The sequence below is a fragment of the Tursiops truncatus genome, chromosome X (genome assembly GCF_011762595.2).
Source record: "Tursiops truncatus isolate mTurTru1 chromosome X, mTurTru1.mat.Y, whole genome shotgun sequence".
NCBI lineage: Eukaryota > Metazoa > Chordata > Mammalia > Artiodactyla > Delphinidae > Tursiops > Tursiops truncatus.
Genome location: NC_047055.1, coordinates 109,074,339 through 109,098,470, shown reverse-complemented (window position 1 = coordinate 109,098,470; position 24,132 = coordinate 109,074,339). Strand labels below are relative to the sequence as shown.

The 24,132-nt window shown below is 42.8% G+C and overlaps 1 protein-coding gene across 9 annotated transcripts in view; it reads right to left on the bottom strand.

The window, feature by feature from the left end:
- Positions 1–20,944, bottom strand: part of ACOT9 (acyl-CoA thioesterase 9) — a 44,235-nt gene extending 23,291 nt beyond the window's left edge. For 5 of the 9 annotated variants that reach the window (XR_012329160.1, XR_012329158.1, XR_012329162.1 and 2 more), the window contains exons 1-6: positions 14,052–14,097; positions 11,813–11,983; positions 11,531–11,568; positions 6,405–6,488; positions 5,924–6,027; positions 1,122–1,195 (exon numbers count right to left, since the gene is read on the bottom strand). Coding sequence is in view for 4 of the 9 variants with exons in the window: in XM_033849106.2 (XP_033704997.1) it covers positions 1,122–1,195; positions 5,924–6,027; positions 6,405–6,488; positions 11,531–11,568; positions 11,813–11,983; positions 14,052–14,097; positions 14,691–14,726; positions 15,887–15,984; positions 20,755–20,774 (671 nt within the window). In the remaining 5 variants the exon portion in view is untranslated. Of the gene's footprint in view, positions 1–1,121; positions 1,196–5,923; positions 6,028–6,404; positions 6,489–11,530; positions 11,569–11,812; positions 11,984–14,051; positions 14,098–14,690; positions 14,727–15,886; positions 15,985–20,754 lie in introns of those variants that run through there. The other 4 variants (XM_033849106.2, XM_019927705.3, XM_019927706.3 and 1 more) reach the window with 4 other exon arrangements.
- Between the last annotated feature and the right edge of the window lie 3,188 nt (positions 20,945–24,132).

Below are 24,132 nucleotides of genomic sequence, written 5' to 3'. Positions count from 1 at the left end.
TCCAGCTAATAAATATAGAAAGAAATGACAGAATTTGAGAGTCATTTTACATCCCCTAATGAAAATAATAAAAGCAATGATCAGCAAAGGACATTAAAAGCACTGGAGGAAGACTGACGGGAAACTAGCTATTCATAAGATTGGATACATTGGATACACCTTGTACTGTACTACACCTGTAGATTATTGCTGATCACAAGAGGATAAATTGAACTACACAAGGCAAAAATTAAAGTGTGTGGCTACTTGAACCCACACACTAATCTCAGCATTACTATGAGTGGGACAATCTATACCTCCTGACATGATACAATATGAGATACAGAGACATCATCACCTACGAAGCGCTCTCACCAAATACGCTGAACTCAAATCTAATCAAGGTTTAGACCTAACTTCAATTTACAGAAAATACTAGGGAGAGTGAAACAAGTTAAAAAAAAATACCACAAGGAAGCAATGAGACAAATCCAGAAAGTGGGACACTGTAAAGAACAATCAATCTGGGCTTTCAACCAGTTAATGATATGAAAGGATAAGGGGACAGTGGGGACACACAACCATTCCAGATTAAAACAGACTGATGAGACTGCACAATTCTATGAATATACTAAAAGCCATTAAATTGTACACTTTCAATGGGTGAACTGTATGGTATGTGAATTATATCTCAATAAAGCTGTTAACAAAAAAAACAGACTTAAGAGATATACAAATCAAATGTAATATGTGGACCTTGTTTGGATCCTGATTTGAATAAGTCGTTAAAGATATGTGGGAAAAAGTGAATATGAACTATTAGAATATATTAAGGACTTACTATTATTTTTGTTAGGTGTGCGAATGGTAATGTAGTTATTTAAGGAAATAGCCTCATTTTTAAAGCAGTGCCCTACACTGAAGTATTTAGAGGTGAAATGTCATTATGTCTGGGATTTGCTTTAAAATATTATAAAGAAAATAATATACTTTAAAAAAAACAGAAGAAGCAAATATGGCAAAATTTTAAAACTCTTAAGTCTAGGTGATGGTATCCTAGAAATTTATTAAAGTCTTCTCTTCAATTTTACGTATCTTTGATATTTTTCAAAATAAAGAATTAGGAACAAAACTGCAATTACCCTTTGTTTTCAGAATCACGAGCCACCATTACAAATGTCGCATCCAAAACAGGGGAAAATTCATTGTCGTGTAACTAGAGAACAAAGGAAAGAAAATGCAGATGTAAGAAATGCATTTACTGGGAAGACCTACTACAATCCTAACTGATATCACAGCCTTTGGGAAAGGCTGAAATTAGCAAAACAGGACGAGTGCTTTCACTAACCACCATCTGCTGAGATGCCAGGCACACAACTGGGCTCTAGGGGGGAAAAGGCAGCAAGAGTGAAGAGTCTGTGGTCTAGCGGAGGAGAGAGATACCCAAAAACCCAAACAGTGCACAGTGCGAGAAGTGCTGGGATGGGCACAAACTATGGGCCTTGGAGCTGTGAGTGACTGGGACCCAAGGGCAAGGGTCACGGGGGGACCTTGTGCATCACCATCATTTAAGCGTCCCGCATCTTGCAGAACGCTGGCTTTCTCCAGGCCTACCTGTCCTCCCAAAGGCACACACAGCCAGGCGGACCTCCCATCGCTCTCCCAGACATTTGTATTTTCAGGGAACTTGAGTGTGCCAACTACCAGGATGTGTTTGTTTCCTTAGCCTGGCACAGGGGCTTCCAAGAAAGGGTAAGATCAATGAGAATTCTGTGGATTAAGCTAAATATTTACAATGCAGAGGCCATTGAGAGTTTAAGGTATTTTTTTTTTCCCTAGAAGTCTGTACTTCCAGGAGAGTCATATCATCAAGTCATATCGTAACCTGAGGGTACAGGTGGTTCCATCCTCAACAAACCGACCACTAGTCCTCATCACCACTACCTGTTCAGGCCGTTATGAGCCTTCCCCCTCGACTTGCAGAAGAGTCTCACCAATCTTACTATGTCCCTGTCCTATTCAAACCTTGCAAGAGGTCTTCCTTTATCCCAGCATCTGGTCTACGCCTGCTGGCATTCTATGTAAAGCCTCCACCACGGAGCCCAGATTCCACTCTAGTTGTTCACCAAACACTCCCGGCATGCCTGCACTCCTTTCTCTAGCCACAGCTGACAACTTGGAGGTCCTGAAATGTCCCATTTTGTCACCTGACCGCCTCCCCTCCAGGCCTCTGCCAGATGCCTTCCTCAGGGCCGGATTCCTCAAGACACTCCTCCCCTCCCCGGCCCCAGCCCTACTCCCCAGGCAGAGTTCATCACTCCCTCCTTTGTTTGCCACCTAAGTGGAAACAAAGTCCTCTCCTGACAGGGGTTCTCAACATAAGCGAGGAAGATGTCATCCCCCGGAGGGCATCTGGAAATGTGCAGTGCTAGTGATGGCTGTCCCATGAGCTGGGGGACACTACTAGCGCAGCGAGGGGTAACCAAAGAGCTAAACAGCTCACAAGGCAGGGAACGGTCCTGCAAAGAATTTTCCCACATACAATGCCAATACTGTCCCTGTTCAGAAATAGTGCGTAATAATTTACTATATCATAATCATTTATTTATGTGTCTGTCTCCCTACTGCACCAAGAGCTCCTTGAGGACAACGACCATTTTTATTCTCATTTGTTTCCCATCAATTGACACAAAGGTTGGCAGACAGCAGATACCGGATCAATGGCTGCCAACTGCCGACGAATGAACTGAGGCAGCTAACTACTGAGCACTACTAGAGTGTGAACTCCAAGAGAATGGAACTTCCTGTTTTGCTCACTGTTGTACACCGAGCACAGACGGGGCACTCCATAAATCACTGCTAAGTCAACGTTAAATGAATGCCGTCAGGAAGTGGGCGAGGTGACTCACACCCAGATCCTGTTGTTGAGGCGCACATAGTCGAGTGGAAGAGAAAAGACGTGCATACACAGCTCTGCAAGGCAGAGGACAGCAGGTCCCAGGAGAGAAGGTCAGAGGGAAGGAGGCGTGGGGAAGGAACAGGTACTATGAGCTGAAAAGATCAGGGAAGGTTTCGAGCATGAAGTGACCCAGAAGCACAGGTGGAATATGGATATGCAGAGCCAGAGCCCAAGGAATCCCGGCAAAAGGAAAAGTGTGCGCGAGGATGCTCATCCGCTCACCTACTGTTTACGTTCCAGTGTGTTACAATGAACACTAGTGCTGAGCATCGGGGATGCAAGGTGAACAGCTCTCTACTCTTAGGATGCTCAAGGTCTCCAGCTGTGCGCTCCAAAAAGGTGTGTGAACGGTAAGTTGGAGGGAATATAGCTGCAAAGGTAGGTTGGTGCTAGTTTATGGAGCACCTTAGATCCTAACTAGTCAAAGCAATTTAGACTTTGATCCACAGATAATGGTCACGGAAGGGTTTTGAGAAGGGAAGAGATGTGATTGAAGATCGGCTTTGGAAGACCTATCTGGAAGAGATGTGTAAAATTAACACAGAGAGAACAGACAAGAGGCAGGCAGAGTAATTAAAAGATAGCTAAAGTACTCACACAAGAGGCAGTGAGGGCTTGAATGAAACACAGAGGTCAAAGGGGAGGGAAAGAAAGGACTCTGGTGAGTAGCTGTGGGTGATGAATTCGCAAGACTTGGCAAAAGGCTGCACAGGAAAGGGAAAAAAAATTAAAGCTTTCACAAAGGTTTGGAGCTGGGAGAAATCGGAGGGTGGCAAAGGGGAAACCTGAGGAGGGTCAGGATTGGAAAGGAAGCTGATGCACTCAGTTTGGAACACACTGGACTTGAGGTAGCGAGAGCACACTCGGAAGAGAGCTCTAACAGGAACCCCAAAAGGCAGGTCTGACGGTCAAGCGGGACCACCTCCATAGTAATGACGATAAAGTAATATAATGGCCAACATTTGATTAGTGGTTACTGTGATAACAAAACAGCATCTCACAGAAGGCAAGAAATTTGCCCACAGTCACATGGCTAATAAGCAGCAGAGCTGGGATTTGAACTTACATTTCAGCCAAACCAGAGACAGGGTACCTATTGCCAAGCTGCCTCTCTGGAATAAAGGATCACTCAAGCCGTGAGTTATTAATCAAAATGGCCAATGAGAAATGCAAATTTAAAACAAAAGTCTGTACTTCTCTGGCACTGATTTTCACTGGCTCTCTCCTCCCAATAATTCCTGTATCTCTTTTTCAACCTATTTGTCCAAGATTCCTTAGAAAGAAGGTCTTATTCCAGGAATCCACCGTGCATCAACCATGAAGATTAAAAAAGGGTGCGAACAAATCAGAGGAGCATCCCCAACAACTTTACGATATTTGCTTTAAAAGCAGTATTACCGTCAGTTACAGCAACATGGAAGTTAAAAAATTCAACTGTTTACATACAGCATCAAATAAAAAACTACTTACCTATTTTGACAAACAACTTTAATTACTGCAGAGCAACCTTCAGACTTTTTCCAAAACGTGAAATGCTTCATAATTTCACGTATCTGAATGACAGATCCACTGAATACCCTGACATAACTGAATAAGTCACCCTTAAGTAAGTTTTCACAATGAAATCTTCAACATACTCTGAATTATTTGATTTCTGTACTATGACCCTCTTTGAGGTACTTTTTCTTGACAAATTTCTTCATTTCTTTATAATAGCTATTCTGAGTTATGCTCATTAGAGAGGCTGTTCCTAACTGCTGTAGTAATCTCAGTGACTGTTATGGGTTGAACTGTTTCCCCCAACAAGATATGTTGACGTCCTAACCCTCAGTACCTGTGCACGTGACTTTATTTGGACATAGGGTTGCTGCAGATGTAATCAGGTAAGATGAGGTCACACAGGAGTAGGTGGGCCCTTAATCCAGTATCACTGATGTCCTTATAAGAAGAGAAGAGGACTCACCTGGTGGCACAGTGGTTAAGAATCTGCCTGCCAATGCAAGGGACAGTTTCGATTCCTGGTCCAGGAAGATCCCACATGCTGCAGAGCAACTAAGCCCGTGTGCCACAACTACTGAGTCTGTACTCTAGAGCCCACAAGCCACAGCTACTGAGCCCATGTGCTGCAACTACTGAGCCCATGCTCCATAACTACCGAAGCCCGTGCACTCTAGGGGTCCGCATGCCGCATCTACTGAGCCCACATGCTGCAACTACTGAAGCCCACACGCCTACAGCCCATGCTCTGCAACAAGAGAAGCCATCACAATGAGAAGCCCACGCACTGCAACAAAGAATAGCCCCCCGCTCGCCCCAACTAGAGAAAGCCCACATGCAGCAACAAAGACCCAACGCAGCCAATAAATAAATAAAAGAAGAGAAGAGAAGAGACACAGACACACAAGAGAAAAATGCTATGTGATGAAGAAGGAAGAGATTGAAGTGTTACAACTACAAGCCAAGGTATGCCAAAGGGCCAGCAAACCACTAGAAGCTAGGAAGAAAGCACGGAAGGCTTCTCCCCTACGGGTTTTAGATAGAGCATGGTCCTACTGAGACCTTGATTTTGGATTTCTAGCCTCTCAATTGTTAAGACAATTAATTTATGTTGTTTTAAGCCACATGGTTTGTGGTACTTTGCTACAGCAGCCCTAGGAAACTAACAGTCACCAATCCGATTCATGCTTAACAGAACTCAGACTGTAGGGAAATTCTCTGGGGCAAAACTAGAAACAAGTACCTTAACATGGAGCTGTATATGATTTCAAAGTAATAAACAGTAAGCATAAACACCAAATTACGTGTCAGTCTATGTCCAGGAGGAGGATATTAACACACCATCTGTATGACGTGAACTTGAATTGTTTTTCTATAAATGGGTGAACTATATATCTGTCTATGGATAGACAGGTGAATAAGCTTTTCTTTCACTGAGACTAGCTGGTTGTATTGGAACAAGGGGGCAGTCTTCGGGCACAGACACACCTGGAACATATGCATCTTCACTTCCATGGACGTCTTCCCAACCCAACTAACATGGCCACTGAACTTGATGTCCTGTTCTGGGCTTAAGCTCTTCTTACACATATCTACAAAACAGAAAAATCAACCTGAGCCCAAACCATACTCCAAATGTTCTATACTGTAAATGGACAATTTCATTTGAAATTCTGGCAAATTTCACTATATTTCCTTTTTGTCTTCAAAACTAAAAATAATTTTTCAAAAATAATTTTTGAAAAATTAGACAATGCAAAGAGTATAAAAAATAAAACTGGAATCATGTAAAACTCTTCTACCCAAAGATAATTATAATAAATATCTTGGTATATTGCAATCTAGACATTTTCATATGCACATATATACATAAAAATTCCCCCATAAAAGGAAAACATTTCCTCTAATCTCAATAATATTTTATAATTACTAAAAATTCTAAGTATGTCTAGAAAATAATATCACTTACCAATCCTGTCCACCAGGGCTGTAACTATTGATAAAGGAGACATCTTAGCTGAATGAATTTTGTTGTGCATGTAGCAAATAAGAACTGTAGGAAAACAGAAGAGAACCAAATAAAGGAAAAGCAAAATTATTTTTTAACATTCGCAATTTACTCCCTGAAATCAGACAGGGACCTGCTGGGGAATGGACTTGGGGATATGGGGAGGAGGAAGGGTAAGCTGTGACAGGGCGGGAGGGTGGCATGGACATATATGCACTACGAAGCGTGGAATGGATAGCTAGTGGGAAGCAGCCGCATAGCACAGGGAGATCAGCTCGGTGCTTTGTGACCACCGAGAGGGGTGGGATAGGGAGGGTGGGAGGGAGGGAGACGCAAGAGGGAAGAGATATCGGAACATATGTGTATGTATAACTGATTCAGTTTGTTATAAAGCAGAAACTAACACACCATTGTAAAGCAATTATACTCCAATAAAGATGTTAAAATTAATTAATTTTTTAAAAAAGAATTGGTATGTGAGAACAAAGATGAAAAACAGGAACCTGATACAAAATCCTGATGTCCAAGCTGAACTATATAGACCATTTAAATCAGAATCTGCAGAAGTCGAATCCAGGCATCAGTTTTTAAAGCTACTCAGGTGATTTCAATTAGCATCCATGGCTCAGAACTGCAGATATAAAATAACAACCCTTTCTGACTTACTTATATACACTACCAAATGTAAGGTAGATAGCTAGTGGGAAGCAGCCGCATAGCACAGGGAGATCAGCTCTGTGCTTTGTGACCACCTAGAGGGGTGGGATGGGGGGGTGGGGGGGAGGGAGACGCAAGAGGGAAGAGATATGGGAACATATGTATATGTATAGCTGATTCACTTTGTTGTGAAGCAGAAACTGGCATACATTGTAAAGCAATTATACTCCAATAAAGATGTAAAAAATAAAATAAAATAAAAAATAAAGTCTTATCTGGTTTTGAAGACCCAATCCTCCATATTCCACTAGTGGTCTTTTCCTAGAACCAAAGACTTTTTTTTATACATTGAAGAGATCTGGGAAACCTCTACTCTGACTGTTCAATTTTAGATTTGGTGAGGAAACTGAAGCCCAAAGCCCAGGCCCGCCAGGTGGCTTATTACCACTCAACAGAGACACAGTGCCTAAATCAGAAAAAGACCCCAGCACATGAGTCTGACAGCATCAGACATCTTCAAAAAAGAGAAACAAATCACAAGGGCTCAGCTACCTGTTTTCCTCTTGACTCCTTCCTAATCATGAAGCTATTATTTGCCTCAGAGTTCTCCCTCCTTCCCTAAATCACCCTCAGCTCCTACACCACCCTGTGGTTATCTGTGTACTTTCCATATTTTAACAAGCATTTAAAGGTACAAAGCATGGTTCTATGTACCTCACAAATATCAACTCATTTAAAACTGTACTGTACTTCTTTATAGTGGTCTCCCTGCTTGCCCTATGATTCATTCAAATTTGTATCATCGGGACTTCCCTGGTAGCACAGTGGTTAAGCATCCTCCTGCCAAAGCAGGGGACACGGGTTCGAGCCCTGGTCTGGGAAGATCCCACATGCCACGGAGCAACTAAGCCTGTGCGCCACAACTACTGAGCCTGTGCTCTAGAGCCTATGAGCCACAACTACTGAGCCTGCGTGCCACAACTACTGAAGTCCACACGCCTAGAGCCCATGCTCCTCAACAAAGACAAGCCACCCCAATGGGAAGCCCGCACACCTCAACAAAGAGTAGCCCCTGCTCGCCGCAACTAGAGGAAGCCCGTGCGCAGCAACGAACACCCAACGCAGCCAAAAATAAAAGAATAAATAAATTTATTAAAAACAAATTGTTTATCATCAACCCTCAGGACAGGGTCTGTGCTCAATAAATACTCGTTGAGCAACAACAAACCCTTTCATCCATGCACCTGCTAAAGAATGTAGTGGGGGGATGAGGGGCGAAAGGCAAGAAACTCCATTCAAAAAACTTGTGGTACCCAGAGAAGAAATCCTAAGTGTTTGACCTTCCAAAGCATTAGTGGAAGTGAAAGCAAGAGAAAAGGTCCAAGAGCTAAGAAGAAGGAAGGCTTGACAAGACCTGAATTAACTCAGGTTTCTAACTTGCATGAGTGAAGATGGTGTACCATTCACTGAGAAACAGAATACAGCACAGGAAGAGCAGAATGGACTGTTTTCAACATGCTGAATTTGAGAAGTCCACGGCACATCCAAATGAAGATGGCCAGTAGGCAGGAGGACAAACTGGTCTGCAACTCACAAAGCACGCCAGGAAATGTAGCTTCTGAAGTATTCCACATACTGAGAGCAACTGAAGCACTGGGATTGAAGATTATTTATAGAGAAAGTGCAGATACCAACAACAAAAAGGGCAGCAGACGAAACCCTGAAGATAAGCGACATTTAAAGGATCAACAGAGAAAGAGGAATCTACAAAGGAGACTGGGAAGTAGCAGCCTGAGAGGCAGGAGGAAATGTCACCAAGGCCCAAGGGTGAGTTTGACATCATTAGGAGCTTCAAAGAGTTTGGCACAATCAGCTCAATGGCATGGAGGAGCAGAAGCCAGAACACAAAGGTAGCTCTAAAGTGAGAGAGAAAGAAAACTGGAGAGTGTTATAAGGGAAGGACACTTTACCTATTTTTCACTGGAAGATGCAGAGCCTTGAATATGTTTAGAAGTTAAGGGAAAAGTGAGGTTGAGAAAAGGCTTGAGATACGAGGGAGATATCTTCAGGGTACGTGATAAGGCAAGTTCCTTGAAGAAACGGAAGGAATAGAATCAAGTGAACAGGTGAAAGGGACTGGCCATCAACAGGAGGTGATGAAGAAAAACAGGGTAGTGGCAGGGGAGTTTGTATATTTAGGGACACCTAAGTAAACCGAAGTCAAGTGAGTGAGTGAGTGAGTGAGTGTGTGTGTGTGTGTGTGTGTGTGTGTGAGTGATTCTTTTTTAAAAGGCCAATAAGAATTTTAAAGCATGTTTATTTAATCTGAAGAAAAATATAGCTAGCCGTAAGCCTAACAATGGATTTGTGCCTCTATTTTAAAGATTATTAGAGCCTTTTTTTAAACCCTTTCCCAACATTTCAGTCCAAAAGCCATTACGTAGGAGCAAGCAAGACAGACAGCCCAGAGTCGGGTGCTGAAGCCCAAGAGGGGTCAGGAAGATATGCAGGGAGGCAATGAGAGCAATGGCCCAGCATGCCGCAGCCCGAGCACAAGGAGGAGGGGGACCTGGGATGGAGCAGAATCCCACTGAGGTGAGGAGAGCGTTCATGAGGGTTTCGGGATGGCAGCAATATGAAACTGGCTACATACGGGGGAACTGATCAAATAAGTAAATGTACTACAGATAATGGAGCCAGCTGGAGAAGGGAATTACAAATATGAAAAGGGAGGAATTAAGAATGAACCTGTGGTTGAATTAGAATTGGAACTATCAGTATGAACCCAGGGTTCCGATAGATAGACAGATAGATAGACAGACAGACAGACAGGTAGACAGATAGGTAAGGAGGGAGAGACAGGGAGGGAGGAAGGAAGGGAGGGAGGGAGAGAGGAAGGAAGGAAGGAATACACATACAGGCAGGTATAGATGTAAATGTACATGTACGTGCATATATTCCCCAGCTCATCCACTGAAAGCACACAGGAATAGTGATACCTCAGCAACAATGACAACTCCCAGCACCCAGATCTTGGTTTCTAAATATCATTCTCCATTAAAAAGAATCAGGGCTCCTCAGAGATTTGGCTGATTCCAGGACTGGGGCAGGGAAAGTACAAATGAGCCTAGAAATGTTGCACCACAAAGTGAGGAAGTGCTCAAAGAATGATGGGGACACAGCCAAAAAAATCCACAGAAGCCAGCGTGAAGAATGAAGGGCAGTCCTGGGACAAGTTGAGCATCAAAACAGATGATAGAAATATATTATAATCCATTCAGTAAAATAGGAATCCCTGAGTTCATACTGATTTTAAAGTAATTGATAAAAGTCTAATGAAGAATCGGATATTTACAAGGTCTCAAAGTACCTCCCTACAAGGTACTTATTAATTACAAAGGGGAAAAGAGTAACTTCACAGCAAAGAACCCTGGCAGACACCACCTTCATCAAGGAATCAAAGTCAACATCACAGTAATGGGACAAATTAGAATTATGCACTACCTGCTAAGATGCAATAAAAACACAGCATCCCTTCTGTGGACACTCCTGCCAAAGATGCACATCCCAAATCTAACTTTGGGGAAGCATCAAACATACCCGAATTGAGAGAAATTCCACAAAAGAACTGGCCCATAACCTTCAAAAGTATCAAGGTCATTAAAGTCAGGGAAGGACTGAGGAACTATCCCTGACACAACAACTAATTGCAACATGTGATTCAGAACTGGATCCAGAACTGGATCCTTCTGCTATAAAGGACCTCTGGCCAAAGCTGAATGGGGTCTGAGGATTAGACTGTCTAAATATCAGTGTTAATTTACTGATTTTGAGGGTTATATTGTGGTTATGAAGGAGAATGTCCTTGTTTGTAGGAAAAACACATGAAAATATTTGGGGGTGATGTGCATCGTGTCAGCAACATACTCTCACATGATTCAGGGGAGAACAACTCTTTGTACTCTGCAACTTTTCGGTAAATTTAATTAAATAATTATGACAATTCAGAAGTAGCAGATGCCCTTCTTTTTCTGCTCGTTTAGAATATCTTCATCTGTGCAAGTTAAAGAATAAAAAGACCCTTTCCAGGGAAACTGGGATGAAGTGAGAGAGTGGCACGGACATACACTACCAAATGTAAAATAGCTAGTGAGAAGCAGCCGCATAGCACAGGGAGATCAGCTCGGTGCTTTGTGTCCACCTAAAGGGGTGGCATAGGGAGGGTGGGAGGGAGATGCAAGAGGGAGGGGATATGGGGATATCTGTATACGTATAGCTGATTCACTTTGTTATAAAGCAGAAACTAACACACCATTGTAAAGCAATTATACACCAATAAAGATGTTAAAAAAAAAAAAAAGACCCTTTCCAGCCAGAGGATTCAATGTATTACTGTAAGTACCAGTTTAAAAATACTAAAATATCAGTACCTCCTAAGCTGTCAAGATCCTCAAGAATCCTGCCAAACCTGTGAAATAAAGAAAACTGTGATGAAATGAAAATCATAAAAAAAATAACACTATGGGGTGATAAATATCGACCAAAATTGATTATGGTGATGGTAGCACAACTCTCTAAATATACGAAAAACCAGAGAATCACACACTTTAAATAAGTGAACAGTATGATGTGTGAATTATATCTCAAAGTTGTAATAAAGAAAGGAAATAAAATAAAAACAAACGACACAAACAGAAATAGTGCCATGTTACCTTACAGTGTTTTGAACAGTCAAATATTTCTCTCTTAATTCAGGCTGACTGCCCAAAGGTAAGAGAACTTCAATGTAACTGTCTTTCATTCTCCTAGGTGGCAGACCTTTCTGTGATGCAGCCAAAAAACTATGAAGCAATTTTCTTTCCTCCATTGCTTTCACATGGTCTCTGAGAAGAAAGGACACAAGCTTCATAAAACATAGGACAGTGCTATGCCCCAACTCCAGTGACATACAGGTCAGTCAGACACCATCAAAAGAGGAAACAGCAGGTCCGGACCTACCTCATCTCCTTTTCCTTCCCTCCCTTCCTACCTGCCACTTGGTGAAATCAAAAATTTCTGTTAAAATTTCTCAGGCTAGTAGATAAGAAAAATACACTTATAAGTGACATAGATATATCCAAATGAACTATATATTCACCCTCATCAAAAAGTGTATTCAGGGCTCCCCTGGTGGCGCAGTGGTTGAGAGTCCCCCTGCCAATGCAGGCGACACGGGTTCATGCCCCGGTCCGGGAAGACCCCACATGCCACGGAGCGGCTGGGCCCGTGAGCCATGGCCGCTGAGCCTGAGCGTCCAGAGCCTGTGCTCCGCAGCGGGAGAGGCCCATGTACCGCCAAAAAAAAAAAAAAAAAAAAAAAAAAAGTGTATTCAAAGAATAGAATCTTTGAAATGAAATTAAAAATACAGAAATGGACATAATAGAGTGTAAATATATGTACATATATATATATATATATCTGCGCTAAAGAACAACATAGCCACTGAACTCCATATTCCCATTTCTCACCTTGACAAGTCTCGTATCCTCTGTGCCCCAGCTCTCTCTCTCTCTGCCTTCAATTTCAGGAAAGAGAGACAGAGGAGGAAAAATGGAGTATATCCAAAAGAAGTTTGGAAGGCAGAGCAAAAGGTAAAGAGGAAGAGAACATGAAAAGGAGACAGAAAGGGAAGAAAAAGAAGAGACGATTAAGGTGGAAGAAAAGAGAGAGACAAGGGGATAAGGAACTAAAATGTCGACAATATCACTCTTTCTAAGCTTTACTTATTATTGCCAGAAAAGCGTAGCCTACAAAAATATAGGGAGGGAACTGAGGAACAATTTAAATGGCACCAGGTAAATCCAGAACGTGGAACATTCAACAAGACACATGGCTTGGCCTCTTTAAAATCAAGCTCATGGGGGGAAAAAAAAAAGAGGGAGGGATAACTATTATTCTAGATTAGGGGAGACTAAAGAGTCATAACCACGAAATGCAATATGCAGTTGTTTACCGGATCTTGATTTTTTTTTAAAAAAGCTATAAAAGATATGTGGGGAATAATTGAGGAATTCTGAATATGGGTAAATAATATGCTATTAGGGAATTACTGTCAATTTCATTATGTAAGAGAATATCTTATTTGTTGGAGATGAACGACTGCTGATTTTGTTACATAGGAAAATATATTTATTTATTAGAGAGGTATTGGAATATAACTGGAGCTGAAGCGTCACGATACCTTTATAGTTTAGCCAGTATATGCATATTGGCAAATCTGGAAAAACGTTCATAAGTATCCAATTCAGATAGTGGGAACAAAGGTATTCATTTCTTCTACTTTTCAGAAAATTGAAATTTTTCATATAAAGAGATAAAAAGAAGTCATTAGATAATTTTTATACCAAATAGATTATTATTGTTATTGTGCTTTTTCTTTTTATCTCATTTTAGCCTCAAAATTCTATGCACCAAGAGGGATATTATCCTATTTTAAAGCAGGGAAATACTTAGAGAAAAGAGAAAGATTGTATGGGAGGCCTGGTTAATTGTGACCTGACAAGAAGCAGTAGTCAGGGTGCATGAAATAGAAAAAGCAGGAACGTGGGTTCAAGTCCCGAACCTGGTACTCAATCACTCAATGTCTGAGTTTCAATGTCATCATGTGCAAAAAAGGAAGAGGAACATATGTCATAAGCATGTCACAAGTTTCACTGAGAATCAGTGAGGTAATACTCCTGAATGCACTTTGAAAAATGCAGAGTACGTGTAAATTACATGATTTTATGACAACAAAGCATCAACTGATGAGTATGTTGGAATGTTGATCTTCTCCCCCAAGTAAAAAAACCTCTCAACCCATTTCTGAACAAAGGGTTCCCCCCATTCCTACAGTGGGACCATCAACTGAGCCTAAACACAGGCTAGCACACCACTTAGGGATAGAAGAACGAATAAACACAGAGCACATACCTCCAGTTTGTGGATGCTCCTACTATCTCCCGCAACTTATCTCGAACTGAAACAAAAATAAAGAGGTCATTCCATGAAACAAAGAAAGTAAGAAATGGATTATGGCAACCAGCTCAAAAACTACGAAAAGCGATTCATGCACTCAAAAGCTTCAAAGATCCATGAATTTCCATTTAATGCCACAAAACAAACAGCTCAGGGAAGGGATCAGGCCTCTGCTTCCCAAAAACTTGAAACAATTATTGTCTCCTTAGTGCAGAAAAGAATATCCTTGTGTCAATCACTGGGATTTATACAAATAAGCAAAAAAGGATAACTCCAATTATTCATCTGCTGGGGCTGTATCAGTGTTGGTAGGAGTCCCTTTACGATGGAAATATTATGAACAGAATCCCTGCCTATCTTCTTATAGGCAGTGAGACTAAGACTAATATCAAAATTTGAGTCTCACTCTAATTGATTTCTCATATATGTATACTACCCTAAATGTTAGAAAAGTTGAGGCAAGAAAAATGAAGCAAGAAAGGAAAGGCAAAAAAAAGCAATTTAAGTTTAGTTAATGCCCATTGCCCAAAAGTGCAAGAATGAATTAGTGCGAAAAAAAATTTAAGCACTTATAAAAAAATTGATACTGATTACCACACACACCGTGATTCACATGTATTGGTGAACATGCTATATGGATAAAGGGGAAATAAATTAGATAAGCAGTAGTAAGTCAATACTAAAAAATAAATCTATAGGATTTTAAATAATGTTTTGAGTTCATGTGTTTTTTTCTATCATTTTAAAATACATATTCTGGTTACAGAAAATTAACTATAGCAATCCTTGGTCCTTCAACAACTAAATATCTGATCAAAACCAAATATGGTTAGATGAACATACATCTTAATTTTTATGAAAAAGTGGTTGTTTTTCTATCAATTGTTAATTTTTCTATCAATTGTTATAGGGAACTCCCTGGTGGCCCAGTGGTTAGGACTTGGCACTTTCACTGCCAGGGCCAGGGTTCAATCCCTGGTCAAGGAGCTAAGATCCTGCAAGCCACAGCCAAAGGAAAAAAAAAAAACACCCACCATTGTTATATACCATAAATTAGGTGCAAACTCTAATTACAATGAAATCATAGCGTAGTACTGAACCAAAAATATCCATTAGTAAATTAGTCTTATTTCTGATTTTTTTTCCTCCTGAGTTCCTTGAATAAAAGAATGGACAGAAAGTATCCCAAGTAGTACACAGACTACTGATGCTCAGTGACATAAAATGATTATTACTAGTTTATATTCAGTGTAAGAAGAAAGGCAGGTGTTGAGGGCCAAGAAACAAAGCAGAATTTTAAATTATATATATGCATATATATTTATTGGGATCCTTTAAACAAGTCCCAGTTTTCATTATAATGAATATTCCTACATTGACAAAGACATCCATAGTTTGCATATGGATTAGTTACTGAAATTAACTTCAATTAACAGGGTCCCTCTAACAAAATTATAGCCTAGGAGCGTTTAGTTGGTACAACTGAAAGGCCTGTCTCTTGCTTATGCATTAGATCTCTTTTTTCCATGCCTTCCACTTCAGTACCTACACAAAGGAAACAGAAATCATTTAACTAAAAGAGCTCAGTCCCCAAGGCTCCCAGGAACCAAAGCTCAAGTACTGTATGTGATTTCTACCCCAAGCTATCCTGGTCATTTTCTAAGTGAGAAGTTTATGAAAGATCTACCTTTAGTATACCTCATTTGCCCTAAACTGTCTATCTACATGCTTTGTAAATAAAGCAGGGTTTTCCGCCCACATAGGCCTAAAAGGTAAACACCCATGCTTGCCTTCATGAATGTGGAAGACTCTCTGTTTCTCGGGATTCTGAGATCCTTGAGCCAGTCCTCTGCTGGGAGCAAGCAGCCCTTTGCTCAGGGTACAAAGCCTACAAAACAAGATGAAACACGCTTCGAGAAGGTTCCATGACTTCTTCCCTGGCAACCCCAAAGATCTGTGCCTCCTCCAGAGCACTCAGCCACCCCACACCCTTAGTAAATACTGTCTTATAGGGTCTGTACATGTTTCTCAAGTGTATGTATATTTGCATATGAGGCTACTCCGTAAATCATCTCTCCAATAAGAGTAAACATTTCTTGAGGGCAGAGACCAATTAGGTAATGATCTACAAAATAAATAAAAGATATCAACCAGGTTTAATGGATTTATTCTTATTAGCTTCAGAAGCCCAAAATCAAGTTGGTAAACAGCTGAGTAAACTAATTATGAACATTTATTTTGTTATTGTCATACCATACTTCCTCAATAAATAAGCTAAACCCAATTATAAGTCAATCAACTTTAAAAACAGAATTAACCCTTTCCAGGGTTACTCAAAGAGAGTATTTATTGGACCTAGGCAGAAATTTCCTACTCCCCAATGGATTAAAGTCAAAGCTATTTACCCCAATATGCCGAAACTGTTCTCCCAAAATAAGTTGTTTAACTTGATTTTGGCTCACTATTGCTTAACTGTCGACTCCTAACCACACACTATCCTATCAGGGATAACACACGTATAGTAGTATCAGGGACTGACAAATTGATCTGTTGAGAGCACAGTGGAAGAAGGCAAGGCATTGAAAAGGTAGAGAACCCCAGATACTCTTACTCATTCTAGCTCAAGTGACTAGTAAATTCTTACTACCTAATGCCAGGTCCAATGATGACTAATCTATTTTTAAAAAGCATGTTTTAAATTTTCTTTAGAGCCCAAATTTATTATAGATTTCTCTTCTGAATTACAGCATACAGGAAGAGCCTCTGAGTAAAAATATTTGGTAAAATCTACATGTAGTTTTGATACTTGTCCTACTAGAACAAATCCTGGTCCTTTCACCAAGTCAACTACTCTAACTGCAGAGAACACAAAAATAGCAGCACATGCTCACTGGCTAATTCAACTCCTTAGCCAGCCACTCATCACACTGGCCCTGATACAATCCCTGCTGGTTCACTAAGCCTGGAATGCTTCCTAAAGCGTTTGGGGTTTGGGTTTTGTGTTTATTCTCCAATCACACAGCTAACAAGCCTCTATCTTACATAGTTGTGGTTTATTTTTTCACAATGAATTTTCAATTTATGTACTTTTATATGTGAATTAATATTTCAGTCTTCTTGTTCTTGACCTTCTAATTTGCATTTTCTCAGAATGTGAGTTAAACTTTTTTCTTTTTCACTATTTCATTTTATGTATTTTCTGTAGGTTCAAATCCCTCACTGAAGGAAACAAGAGCATGTGGTCCTTCCTTCTGCCATCTCAGAAACTATCGTTCTGCAACTGAATATATCAGGTTTTAAAAAGCACACTGGAAAAAGCTAAAATCTTCCATTGCTACTATTAGCTGAAAGAGCAAAAAAAATCATGCCCTCGATACATTAATTAGCAATAATAATAGTTGCTGTAGATGATCTCAATATAAGAAATGAGATCTGACTCTGAATGGCTAAATACTGTGAATACTCATCACAAACTAACAGGAGCTGTAAAACTGATCTCACATATTTGGGTAAATACACATATATACAAGCATTTCTGTTTTGTTCCTTAAGAAGCAGCATTTTCTGAAAAGTGATGAAAACCATCCCATCCTGCCTGAGTGAAAAGCAGTGTAGTATACAGAGGTTAAGAGCCTGACCATGGGGACTCCCCTGGTGGCACACTGGTTAAGAATCCGCCTGCCAATGCAGGTGACACAGGTTTGAGCCCTGGTCCGGGAAGATCCCACCGCAGAGTAGCCCCCTCTCACAGCAACTAAAGAAAGCCTGTGTGCAGCAATGAAGACCCAACGCAGCCAAAAAAACATACTTAAAAAACTCTATTCCAGAAAGGCATGCTTCTCCAAAGTCTCCCCTAAAAGTCAAAAATGACCAGAAATTTGGAAATAAGCCAGGCACTATAATGGACCATCTCTGAATGGAGACTCAAACGGAGATAGTAAAGAGGGGGCTGACGAATACAGAGAAACACTTGGGCCAAATTATTTGGAAAACTGTGGTCCTGCAGCCCTATTGGTTGCATACTGCCATAATAAATTTGAAAACATATCCCTGTAACACAGCAAAGGCCTAATGTGAGTGCTTTTTTAAAAATCATTGATTAGGGCTTCCCTGGTGGTACAGTGGTTGGGAATCCGCCTGCCAATGCAGGGGACACGGGTTCGAGCCCTGGTCCGGGAAGATCCCACATGCCACGGAGCAGCTAAGCCCGTGCGCCACAACTACTGAGCCTGTGCTCTAGAGCCTGCATGCCACAACTACTGAAGCCCGTGAGCCGCAACTACTGGGCCCGCGAGCCACAATCACTGAAGCCCACGCGCCTAAAAGCCGGTGCTCCGCAACAAGAGAAGCCACCGCAATGAGAAGCCCACGCACCGCAACGAAGAGTATCCCCTGCTCGCCGCAACTAGGGAAAACCAGCGCACAGCAACGAAGACCCAACGCAGCCAAAAATAAATAAATAAATACATAAATTTATTAAAAATATATATATATTAAAAAAATAAAATCGTTGATTATACTAATTATATACTGGTATAATAAATTTCTATTCTCTTGTGAACATTCAGCTTATTGTAACTTTTCACTACAATTTGATATAATCCCTACTGATAATCAGATGAAACCTGTGGACCCTCGTGCCTAGTAGTTGTTGCGGGGGGAATACATTTTTATTGATACACAAAATAGTATATACTATTTCAGATGGTTCACAGACCACTCCCTTTTGACACCCCCATGGGCCCCTAGATTTAAAAAATTGTGATTCAGACCAACCTCCTGAAAAAACTTGAGGCCCGAAGGAATTAGATGACTTTTTCCCTGCTAGTCAACTGGCACACTGGGTAGAGCCCAGCTCTTCTAATCGCTCCCCACCTCATACACACCATACATGTAAGGAAACTGCTCTTCTCACAATCTCAGGCTACTTCCCTTTATCTATGCAACACTGAGGTGGAGGGAGCAGGGGAATGGTTCAATCACTGCTTAACACCTCAGTACCTCAGGGTTAATGGCTTATTCCCTGAGAAGCCCTCAGGAGTTTTACCTACAGCAAATCCCTAGGCCTTTAGAAGAAACTGTCAAGAGGCCTCTACAGTCAGGCCCTAGGACTCCATGATTCAACCTTTCCAATAAAAGGAGACCAAGGAGCCCAACCTCTCCATGGCTAGCCAAGGGAGTCACAAAAGTCGCATGAAGGTGTGAACGTAAGTGTCTTAGCTGTTCTGGGTTCCAAGCTTAGGGTGGGTGTCCGGGAAGAGTTTTCAGTACAAAAACAGGCAATGCCACTCATATGCCCTCCACTCTGGGGAAATGCCTCAATTTAGAGACTAAACAAATTCAGATGGCTCTTTTGTGAGTTGGGGGAAAAAAGAAGTACAAAGATTGCCCACCAGTCAAGTAACCTAATCATGTCAGACAGTCTGTATTCATTTATGTACTCTTTCTCTCTCTAGACACTAATGGAATACCTGCTTAAGGTTCAACAGGACTCAAAGGAAACGAGCCACAGGTTTATAAGGAGTTCAGAGCAAAGACAGAGGACTTCCAAACTGGGGGGGAGGAGAGACCAAGGAAGGTTTCCTGGGAGAAGACACATGAACCAAACCCTGGAGCTTGTAAGAAGGCCTGTCACATCATGTCCAATGCAAGCTAAAGCCAACTGTGGCTCTTCTTGTAATGACCTTCAATCCATCTTCAAATGGTATAACAAAGTAAATAAGAGAAGAGAGAGACAGAGAGACACAGAGAACCTATTTCAACTGAGAGCAAGGTCCACAGGGACAGTGAAAGAGATCCAGGGCCCCCAAGAGAACTGCTGGGGATCACTGTCACTTGGAACCACTGTGGGCCACACCAGGGGGGCTGGCATACCTATAGCGGGATGAATTCAGAAGCTGCAACAGGGGTGAGCCCCCTGGGACCCAACCAGGCAGAAAGAACTTGGAACAGCCGGAGTGCTCCGGTGAAGGGAGTTGGGGGAGAGCCAGACATGCCCTGGAGTCTAAAGCCCTACACCTTAACTGGACAAGCTGGGATGATGACTTACGCAGAAAGGCATCCTCCTTGTCAAAGGGGCCCAATCAAAGCCACTCCCCCACCTAGCCTTACCGGCCTTGTTGCTCAGTAAAAGTAAAGTGCAATCAGCACCAGGGGCCCTGGTCACACAGTCCTGACGTCCTGAAAGCCCAAAAGATGCCCTGCAATCTCTACCCACATTACAACACACTTAAGTCGAGTCCAAGTCAGTCAAGCACTCAACCTTTAAAACGCTCTGCAAAGGAGGGCAGAGGGCCGGAAACGCAACGTGCAGCCCTAAGTACTAGCTTTCTGACAAGGGGCTAACTCCAAACCACCCCCCTGATGAGCAAGGAGATAGGAATTTCAGGGAACGCCCAACTTCCTCCCTTAAAGTGCCTCTTCGCTTTTAACATCAAACTCCGGGCCGGAACACGCGAAGGTGGGGGGTGGGGGGCGCGGGGCCCCACCCTAGGCCGGCGGGGTCGCGGTAGGCGACCGCCCTTCCCCACCCGGCCCTATTTTCTGCCCAAAATCCCCGGCACTAGTTCCGCCCTTCGCAGCCCGCTCCAACAAGCGGCGCGGAGGGCGGGCCTGGGCGCCCTCCGGTCCGCGCCCCGCCAGGCCCCTGGCTACCTACCGCAGTGCCGCCCGCCTCATGGCGCTTGCCCGCCGCCGTGCACGTGACCACAGACCCGAGCCCCGCGCGCCGGTTGGCGGAGGGAAGTTGAGGCAATGGAAGGCGGGAGAGGGAGAGCGTTCGCGGGCGCCTGACTGGACCTAGCTCCCCAGGACCCCACCCTTGCAGCGCGGCCGCGGTCGGGGGCGGGGCCTCGTTGCCCGGGGGCGGGGCTACGCTGCGCTTGAAGGCCCACTCTTTGGCGAGAAGCTGGAGTTAGTCTCTCTCCTCCATTGTTGATTAAATGCATCAGGCGGCACCGCTGGGGTGTGCCTAGAGGCTAGATGCAGCCACGTCCTTGGAGCTTGTCTCCGTTATCCCGCTTCGCTGAAGGCTGCGCGACCTTCACCCCCAAGCCCCGGCTCCCAGTTGGCCTTTAGCTGCACGTTGGAATCTTCTGGGCAGCTTTCCAAAATACCGATGCCTGGGCCTCACCCTATGGAGATTCTGAATTAGGGGTGCAGCCTGGTCTTCAGGATGTCTAAAGGCGCCCCAGATGATGCTAACGTAAGCAATGGTTGAAAACCTTTACTCGAAGGGGAAAAAAATTGTTCCTCTCCTAATCTCGGTCTGCCCCCTAGTGTTTGACGGTTGGAGATCTTGGCCCGCCCAGAGAGATTCAAGGCCAAAAAGTTAAGATGATTTTTACCCTAGGATCTGATTCTCCATTTCATTCAACGAATTCTTATTCAGCTGTTTGCAGTGCGCAAGACGCTGTAGATTCTGGAAATGCAACAAAACAGACAAAACTCCCTGCCCTTAGGGGGCTTACCTTATAGGGAAGGAAAACAAGTCAGCAAGCAAGTTGGCAAATTATATCGTTTCAAACGTGATAAAGTGGTCTAAGGAGGAAATAAAATAAGGTAATGAGGGGGGATCTTTCCAGAATACATGCCCGTCTTGCTTTGTCCTTGAAGATGATAATTTCCTAAAAGGCAGGGTTGATACCGTATGTTTTTTGATACTCCATGCTTACTAAAAGTTTGTCAATTTTAATTAAGCTGGCTTTTTAAAAAAATCACTTTATGAATTACAAATGGAGCACGGTCTTTGGCTTCCTCTTTCCTCTCCACCAAACTTTCCCTGCTTTTATCAGTCCCACATCCAGAAGACTGTCCTTTTGGCCTGCAGGGATCTCGCCTTCCTTTTAATTCATGTTGTCCATACCTTATCAGGGACGGTTTTGTTTTGTTTTGTGGAGGCTATACGGAAACCGGAAACCGAGCAGTACCCCACAGGGCCTTCCCAGGTACAGATTCCCCCCTCCCCCACCATATCTCCTGCCTCTCGTTTATAGAAAAGCTTTAGCCTCCTAGGCCTTCCCCAAGTTCTATGAAGCAAATTTACTCAGAGAAGTGAGAAGATACAGAAACAAAGGAAAAACAGTCAAGCAAGACAAAATAATAATAATTTAGCCATAAAGCAAAGTCAAGGACCTTTAGCTCCTCCTCAAGAGCTATAGACAATATCCTGAGCCACGTCCTTGATTTGTTTGGCAGACACTGAAACTCACACCAGGTGGAAGAAGTTTACTGCATGCTGCCCATAAGCACGTAGACCCCAGACCAGCTGGAACCAGAAGGTTGATGACGTTTAACTCCCAAAATACCACCCTGTTACCTCACCGCCAACCAATCAGAAGAATGTCCACAAGATGATCAGGCCCCCTACAATCCTCACCTATAATGTGGCCTTTAAAAGCCCTTCCCTGAAAGCCATCAGGGAGTTCGGGCCTTTTGAGCATGAGATGCCGTATCTCGTTGCTTGACCCCACTTTGGGTGCCTTGCAATAAACACTATACTTTCCTTCACCACAACCCGGTGTCAGTAGATTGGCTTTACCATGAGTCAGGTGAGCAGACCCAGGTTTGGTTTGGTAATAATACTTCCTTATACTCTACCACACCTAACACAGTGCAATAAATATTTTATCAAATTACACTTTTTGGTTGGTTTTTACTTGAACTTTCGGTTGAGGCAATAGTAGGTTCAGGGAAAAAAATTAAGTTCAAGAGAATTTTTTAGGTTACATAGCTGGTGTAATGGTACGTAGGGGTAGCTTGTAATTTTGTGCAATCAAGTCCCCTTCCAGCCAGACACATTCTCATCAGTGTATAATCAGGGTATAAACAGTGTCAATGTTGGCTGGAACAGCTAGAACCAGGGACTCAGTGCCATAAAGATGCCTCTTCTCCATCATTTATCTTTGCTATACTTTGCATACTGGCTTCATTCTTTTTTCTCTGAATAATGGCTTCCTCCACATGGCCAAAGCATCTCCTGAACTTCACATTTTACAATCGCAGACACATCCACATTCTTGGAGACTGACCCGAAAATCTGTATCCCAAATACAAAAAGTCCTGAAAAGAGATTCATTGGCCCAGGTGGGATCAGGTACACACCCCTGGACTGGTCAACTGTGGCAGCAGGGCAAGGTGATGTGATTGGCCCATTTGACTTACCAGGAACCTCCTTACCCAGGCCCATGGACAGGTCACCATCTACTAGTATGGCTATTTCCATAAGTAGCCTCTCAGAGGGGAATATGCAGCACTCCTTAGAAAAGGAGTACAGAGCAACCAACCCCACAGATGTCCCACTGCAGATGTTATTTATTTATTTTATATTTTCTTTTTGGCTGTGTTGGGTCTTCGTTGCTGCGCGCCGGATTTCTCTAGTTGCAGCGAGCAGGGGCTACTCTTCGTCATTGCGGTGCGCGGACTTCTCATTGCGGTGGCTTCTCTTGTTGCGGAGCACGGGCTCTAGGTGCATGGGCTTCAGTAGTTGTGGCTCGCGGACTCTAGAGTGCAGGTTCAGTAGTTGTGACGCACGGGCTTAGTTGCTCTGCAGCACGTGGGATCTTCCCAGACCAGGGCTTGAACCCGTGTCCCCTGCATTGGCAGGCTATTCTTAACCACTGCACCACCAGGGAAGTCCCAGATGTTATTTAAAGAGAAAAAAAATGATCTCATCACTTAGCCCACTTACCTTAGTTCTAACCTCAGGGAACCCCTGCTAAAACCCAGCCAGCCCAGCATTCAACCACATGTCTACAATTATCTCAGTTGGCAGCATGAGTAAAATTCTTAAAACAGCTTAGCAACCCTGATTTCTATGTGTGTGGTGGTAGTGGGGTTGTAAATGTGGTATATGCTATACCAAATTTTGGACAGCAGGGATAGAAAGGAAAGTGGTCACAAAATCAGGCCAGGAAACACGCAACAGTTGTATGGTGGTGAGAATCACTGTCCTGAATAATAGATTGTCCACCCCACCTGTTTGTTGTTATTCTCCGTTAGTTCTATTCTGAAATGGTCTCAGGGTAACAGAAATGGT